We start from the raw sequence: 8,184 nt of genomic DNA, 5'->3' as shown, positions 1-8,184 counted from the left end.
TATTTCCAAAAGAAACCGAAGGGAAAACAACGACAGCCACAAAACAGTATGTTATTGTTTTAGAGACAAATTTAAAGCTTGAAACAAACAGCAAGCAATTACAGTAAGCAAATATCAAAATTGATATGAATGAAACAAAGTTACAGAGGCATCTTGTGAAACAAAAACTGAAAAGGTACGAAAATATTGTATATTTTTTCCTCAAATCGGGTATCATTTTCATTGCCGCTCTTATCATTACAATTATGAAAAAGAAAAACGGTACCCCAAAATATAAAAGACACATCAAAATTTCTAAAAGACAAATCACAATATATAAAATATACAATATATACAAACAACACTGAGAAAGCACAGAAGCTTTGGCACTCGGTCACAAATGAAACGTGCCCTAGTTATTTGTATTCGCCAGACTAAACGCCAGAATTTCATAGAAAATAACATATAAAAATTACATCTCATCAGAGTACCACCTTTTTTGTATCCAGGTTCCAAATCAGCACGGCCAACATTGATCTGTGACATGTTTATAATATCATTTGCTCCAAATAAGAGGGGCGACTTTATAATTCTGCTGCTGGGACACTGTCTTTCTTCGTCATTATTGACAGTAAGGTTTTCACAAAACATATAAGAAGGTGGCAAACCATTGTTTACAACATTTGTAAGACATTTAGGTAAAACTAAAAAGAAAAAACCAAGAACAAAATAAAAAGCAGTGATGCCAACAGGTCCCCCTAATGCCGGGACGAAAACTTTATGTCTATTGCTTGCATCACCAAGAAGTGCCAGAAAACCTAGAGGTGTTCCTACATCCACAAAATCTTTGATAGTTATTTTATCACCTTTCTTCCAAACACCAGTACCGTCGGTACTCACATACAGATCTATATAAATTATCAAAGGTGCCAAAATAAGACAAAAGAATCTTCTAATTCTTGAAACTAACACTGGCCATTGTTTGTCGATACCAATGCCACGAAAGCTCATGACATCAAAAAATGTAAGAGGATGCTCTCCGTTTGCATATATCCATTCTTCTTCGTCTTCGTCGTTCATTGGTATTTCTATTGTACCATCTTTTTCTCCTAACCAAGCAAATAATTTGAAAAGAGGTATTGGACAAAATGCCATTATCAAACTGAAAAGAATCATGTTGAATATTGTTAAATGCGCCCATCGTATATGCCTTATGTCTTTAGGACAATTGTCGTCAAACCTTTCGTCCCTGAAATTGTACTGCAGGAAACAACATTTATAGTTGATATATATGATAGGGGATAGGAGGTATATCGACGCCGAGTACTCTAAAGTATCGCGAATATTTTCGTCGAATGAAAGATAACAAAAATAGTTTTCCTGATATCCTCGTGGTAGATTAGATGCGCTGTCGATATTGACGAGTGGACTTAAAGCTTTCGTGATAAGTGTGGATGTTTCTTTCGTTCCCAATGTCAAGTTGCATTTCCCATGGACGGTCATGTTAACTCGTGGTACAAGTGCTGTTTTAAAATCCAACAGTCCAAACGAATAAACATCATAACGTAAATCCCATAATGGAAATTGATATGGCTTGGACATTAATCCAAAAGTCCAGTACCATCTGCCAGGTTGAAACACGTCTTTGGTTTTGTTTACTTTTACATTCAGTAATTCAATATGAAACTGAACAAAATGCGGCCTATGTTTTTTCAGTATCTGTTGAAATATATATGTACTTCTTTTCTCAACAACAACTTTACATTCATTTGTAAGGAAAGAAGGAAGAGTTACATTTGTGTTTGACTCTTCAATGTCAGTAAAATGGCTCACATTACTGTATACAGCGCCAACTGACGCTGGTTTTGTAGATTTTGAAGATATTATCCCTTTACTATAAGCAAAGAGGGATAATGTCAGTAATAGAATGATGATTGATGATACATTCGCCATGAGGATGTTAGTGGAAAGCGGGAACTTGGTCTGAAAAAAAGATTTAAAATTTCAGTTCAAATAATTCTGTTACAGATAAAGATGTACACACTCCCTTTACATTGAATAAATTATCGACACTCAAAACATGAGACGAATCGATTTTTAATTTCCATAGGGAGGACATTGTTACCCGCCGTGCATTTTTGTTGAAACAATCCTTGCATATAAAATATATTATTTTTTAAGGATCAAAATCTCATAGTAATGAGTGATTGATTGATTGATTGATTGATAGATAGATAGATAGATAGATAGATAGATAGATAGATAGATAGATAGATAGATAGATAGATAGATAGAGATAGAGATAGAGATAGAGATAGAGATAGAGAGATAGAGAGAGAGAGAGAGATAGATAGATAGATAGATAGATAGATAGATAGATAGATAGATAGATAGATAGATAGATAGACAATTATTAAATGCAAAACAAGAATTCTAATTTATTCTTTTAAGATATTCGAGACTTTGGTGTACTAGTTACTATAACTTTAAACTTTTGCTTTTTTACCCATAATATTTTTAATTAATCATGCGCTCGAGAGGTTTTACTGAAACAATAGTACATTTTAGTTCAAGATATTTGAGATTTTTGTGTACAAGCAAATGTTGCTTTAATAACGATTTGACTACAAGGACATAACCAAACAAACTTAATATATTTTCCCAAAAATACTTTACAACAAACATTTGCCCATATGTTTGACAGAAATAGTAAAACGTTTTTAGTGCCAGATATGTGAGATTTTTGTACACTAGTTAGTAATTACAACGATGTTTTCTTTTATACACACTTTTTAAGACTAAAATAAATACCCTTTTTTTTTTTTTTTTTTTTTTTTAAAACTGTTGTCCATGGCGGTTTTACAGAAACAGCAAGATATTTTTAGCAACAGATATTTGAGATTTCTGCGTACTAGTAAATATAATACTGCTTTGATCTTTTCCACAGACGAAACCAGACTGATTTTAATATAATAAATCTGTTGTGATTACCAATGAATTCAGTTTGTTGTTGTTTTTTTTTTCACTTGTAAGAATCTACTTAGCTCTTCTGCGTGATGTCTTCAAATCATGTTCTCATAGTTGTCAAGTTGAAAAATAATTTCATTTAAAAATGTACATTTTTAAAATCGATGTGTATTATAACGGACATTTCTATAAATCTTTTTATCCCATATTTCGCATTCAAATAAATGTTTAGTTCAATTACAGTGAAATTATTAATGTATATGAAGTTTCAGTCAGGATATCTGTTCAGGATAAATGTCGCCTTAAAAGTATCAAGACCTCTTTCATATCCTTATAATTCAACGAATTTATCTTGTTCGCGAAAAGGAAATTCATTTTGTTCATTTCGTAAAGTTTCCAAACGAGTTTAGAATTTTATGCAATTCAAATTTTTCGGCCTTGTCCGTCAATCTTCAGTTATTATGATCATCGAAAAGTTACGATGTATTTTATTGTATTTTATGTAAATCACTAACAATATCAACACGATTGTTTTGCTATAAATTATACATACTTTGTGATTAGATTTTCACGTTTTGCTTTGAGAAATGCCTAATGCAAAAGTAACAACAACTACAATTAAAAGCAATATGAAAGTCATTATCGACGTAAAGGTTCATGGGGTAAAAAAAATCGGGTGGACTTTCGGGATGAATTATGGTATGACAATGTCCGTACGTCTGGCCATATACAATTGGTTTCTAAAACATTTTTTGAACGATTATAATTATTGTGTTTATGTTTCGCATTAATGTTATATGAAAATCAGATGAAGTTCGCTTTTGACTGCAATCAACTCATTATAAATAAGAGTTTTTCGACTTCTAAATAAACTTTTAAGCAAATTTATTTGTTACGAAGGTCAAGTTTGATTTAATCTGCAATCAGCTAATTGCAACCTTGATTTAACTCTTTAAATAAAATCATATTGTTCAATTGACCTATACTGTGTCGGTGTGACGTAAAACCCAAACTTACAAACAAAAATATTGTTCAATTATCTTCTATTACTAATATGTTGACTTATTACCAAGAACATTTTTTTCTTTTACATTTGATTGAAAAGTCATAATCTGAGCCTTTTTACAACAATAGATTCGCAATCTTTATCTTAGACACATTTTTGTCCATAACACCTTCTTGTAAATTTGCCATCGGGCATAAATTGCTTGCATCAGCTCAGCAGAGCTCTTGATTGTAAAATTTCGTCTTATACTTTTGATCTGATAACTTAAAAAAAATAGTTTTCCCCCTTTTTTGTTTCTTAGTTGTTTTTGTTTTCACAAATATGATAAGATACAATAATTCTGCTAATCTGAACTTTTTTATCTACTCATTTTCCCTACTGCGAGACAAATATTAATCATACTATTTGTGTCTCAATGTAATTACGAGCTTTTGCATCAATGCTTTATTTCAATACATGCAGCCATTCATCAGTTGTATCAAAAGTAAAAAAAAATAAATAGTAAATTTCAAAAGAAAGATTACAATATTTATACTTACCTAACAAAATCTTTTAATAAACCTTGGATACTTTTATAGAAATCGTCTCTAAATTATTGACCGATTTTGTTTTAAACCATAAACACTTCTGAGGCACACTAAACAGTTATCAATAGATTTCAAGATTTTTATATTCCCTCAGAAGTTTCAATTGATAGTGACTCAATAAAACCGATGTATAATAAGTTTTGAAGATAATATTTTCCGCATTGTACAATAGAAAAACATACACAAAAATGATTTCGTCTTCCTCAAAATTAAACGCCATCCCATTTTGAATTTCTTGATATTAAGTAAAAAAAATATGAGAAGATACTTACAGAATTTACGTCCATACTTCATGGAAAGAAATTATCCTACCAATGACATTGATAATGCACTTAGTAAGGTTTCATGTTGAATTTCTTGATATTAAGTAAAAAAAATATGAGAAGATACTTTACAGAATTTACGTCCATACTTCATGGAAAGAAATTATCCTACCAATGACATTGATAATGCACTTAGTAAGGTTTCATGTCTAACACAGGATGAGGCCCTGTGTACCAAAACAAAACAAGTGATGGCAGTGTTATTCCCTTTGTTGTTGAGTATAACCCAACTTTACCCAAAATTGGTAATATCATTAAAAGTATTGGGATTTACTTAAACTTTCAAGTAAATGTTCAGTGCAGAAGCTTCCTGAAAGTAAACATTTGGTTGCATTTAAAGACCGAAAAATCTAAAAGACATTCTTGTTAATTCTAACGTTAGGTCTAATCACAAAAATGCGAAATGTTCATCTAGATGAGATAGAAGCAGATGTACACATTGCAGCTCCATTATTGAAAGTAATATGTTAAGTAGTACTAATATTCATGGTAAGAATTATCATGTAAAAAGTAATACTGATTGTTCTACGAAAAATGTTATATATCTTGTCACATGTGATAAATGTCAAGAGCAATATGTTGGTCAAACGAAGCAACAAGTGTCTAAACGTATGAATAGCCATAGGTTTGATATCAACAGTTTTTCAGATCCGTTATTTTCTACCAATGTTGCTACATACTTTAATAAAACTAATCATTGTATTAAGGATTTTAAATGTATGCCTATAAAGATTGTCTTTGATGATATGGAACGCTTGTTACAAGAATCATACTGGATTCATATGCTTAACTCATCATCTCCTAATGGTATGAATGTAAAAGTTTTTTACAATGTATAACTTTGTCATATTTCAAGCATATTATTGAGCCGGTATACATATACATGTAGTATGTTTTTTCTCATATCAAGGTATTATTATTATTAATTATGAGAATTTTTGTATCACATGTGCAGATCCATATTCTATGTGTAATTTATTATATATTGGTGTATTTATGTTCATGAAAGATTCTGTATTTATTTTACAAAGTTTTTTTTCCGCGTTAACGTCATGTTCTTTTTAGCGTATAGTTAAACGGGTGTTGCGTCATTTGTCATTTGTTATTCTAACACTCCTCGTGATTAACACACCTCGTGATTTTGTCACTATAGACGAAGCAGAAAGAAAAATGATGTAAAACAGCCAATAAACACTGGTTAGGGACTACTTTTTTATGCGGCTGTTATTTTTTCTCCCTCGATTCTATAGTTTACAAGGCTTTTAAAGCAACAATAATCAAAGCACTGAAAGCACTGAAGTATACATTGCTTGATAAAATAATCCATTTTTGTCATCAAGGCCATGTTGATTTTAATCTACTGACCTCAAAAACAATAGGGGCCATCTTCTGACCAAGGTCAATGTCCCTAACAAGTGACTCACACCAAGGCTTTTTTCTTCCAAAGTTAATAATGAGACAAGGGAGATGTGATGTTCCATCTGTGTATTGCTAGGCAAGCTGATAGATGAGCAATTTTGAAACACCCGTTAAATGGACTGCAGTATAGAATATTGAAACAGTAATATTGAGTGAGTCTTCAGTGATGCTATCTAATAAAAGACATGACCTGGCTTGAACTCTATACAAAGTCAATTAATTGAATCATCCTACAAGACTGAATTACCAAATTATGGTACATCCTTTTGTATAGCTTTCCATGTTACAGATCTATGTACTGTACTTTGATGCATTAATATATATATATTCATATCGACACATTAATTTTAAAATGAATTATTTTATCGTTTATTAATAAAAATGAAATCTATAATCAAATCAATTCAAATGTACTGTAATATTTTCATCATCAATAATTGTTACATATAGTCTTCAGTAACAACCTTTCCAAGAAATTCATGTATAAGATTTTATGCCCACACCCTTCAAGTAGATTTTGTACTTGTCTTGTCAGCTTGGTTTAGTTTACACGCCTTGCTATTTTTTAAAAAAAAAATTCAGCATACCATTGCTGTACTGGGCATTGCTTAGTTGACACGCTTTCCCATATGTTTGTCTGTACTTGTCAGCTTGGCTTAGTTTACCACGCCTTGCTATTATTTCAGCATACCATTGCTATATTAGGCCATTGCTTAGTTGACACGCTTTGCCATTTATTTGTCTGTACTGGTCAGCTTGGCTTTAGTTTACACGCCCTTGCCTATTATTTCAGCATACCTTTGCTTTATTAAACATTGCTTAGTTAACCGCTTTGCCATTTGTTTGTCTGTACTTGTCAGCTTAACTTAGTTTACGCGCCTTGCTATTATTTCAACATACCATTGCTGTCTTAGGCATTGCTTAGTTGACGTGCTTTGCCTTTATTCATAAATTATTTAATAGTGTGCATCGCTTAGTTGAAATGCTTTGCAATTTGTTTACAAGTCTCCAATTATGTAACTTGCCTGTCAGCTTGGCTTAGTTTGTTTTATCCATTCTGCACGGCTAATGCTTTAATTTCAATATGAAATTGGATTTAATTGTACATTGTACATGACATTAAATGGCACATCATACCAGAAGTTTTAACTAATCTGAATGGACATACTGTAGGTTACAGTTTTCGACTTTAATTTTTCGTAATTTAAGATCTGTCGGTATAAGGCAGCAGATCTTAGATATTAGAAAACGACAGTAAATTACAGCACTCAGTAAATTACAGCACACTGAGTTGCCATTACAATCTTTCAAATTACTGACAGTTTCAAGGCTTGCAGGACAATGGACATACTGTAGGTTACAGTTTTCCACTTTAATTTTTCGTAATTTAAGATCTGTCGGTATAAGGCAGCAGATCTTTAGATATAGAAAATGACAGTTAAATTACAGGCACTCAGTAAATACAGCAAACTGAGTGCAATTACAATATTTCAAATTACTGACAGTTCAAGGCTGCAGTACCAATGGACATACTGGACATACTGTAGGTTTTACAGTTTTCCACTTTTTTTTTTTCGTAAATTTATGATTCTTGGTATCGGCAAAGCAAGATTTTAGATAATATAGAAGAAGACAGTGAATTACAGCAAACTTTGAATGTCATTACAATCTTTCAAAATTACTGACCAGTTCAAGGCTGCAGTTTTTCTCCTTGCCTGAAAAGGTGCAAAGGCCCCCAGTTTATTTATTTAGTGCCATTAATATCTCGTATGACAGTTTAATGTAAAACCTTGTGGCAGATATGCACCAATTTGGCTTCATTTAGGTTATATAAAATTGCTGACAGTTAACAAGGCTGCCAGGTTTTCATTAATAATCATTACTGTGATAATTTCAGATTGAG

At 31.8% G+C, this 8,184-nt stretch overlaps 1 protein-coding gene across 1 annotated transcript; it reads right to left on the bottom strand.

The window, feature by feature from the left end:
• Positions 1–306: 306 nt before the first annotated feature.
• LOC132757342 (uncharacterized) lies at positions 307–4,579 on the bottom strand. The gene is made up of 2 exons (XM_060748599.1): positions 4,492–4,579; positions 307–1,962 (listed from the first exon to the last, which is right to left on the bottom strand). The coding sequence occupies exon 2, from the start codon at positions 1,930–1,932 to the stop codon at positions 307–309; it is 1,626 nt and encodes a 541-aa protein (XP_060604582.1). The 5' UTR covers positions 1,933–1,962; positions 4,492–4,579.
• Positions 4,580–8,184: the final 3,605 nt, after the last annotated feature.

This window comes from Ruditapes philippinarum, unplaced genomic scaffold, assembly GCF_026571515.1.
Source record: "Ruditapes philippinarum isolate M1 unplaced genomic scaffold, ASM2657151v2 ctg16415_1_1_1_1, whole genome shotgun sequence".
NCBI classification, from domain to species: domain Eukaryota; kingdom Metazoa; phylum Mollusca; class Bivalvia; order Venerida; family Veneridae; genus Ruditapes; species Ruditapes philippinarum.
The sequence above is the reverse complement of the archived record's forward strand: the minus strand, read 5'-3'. Positions and strand labels throughout refer to the sequence as shown.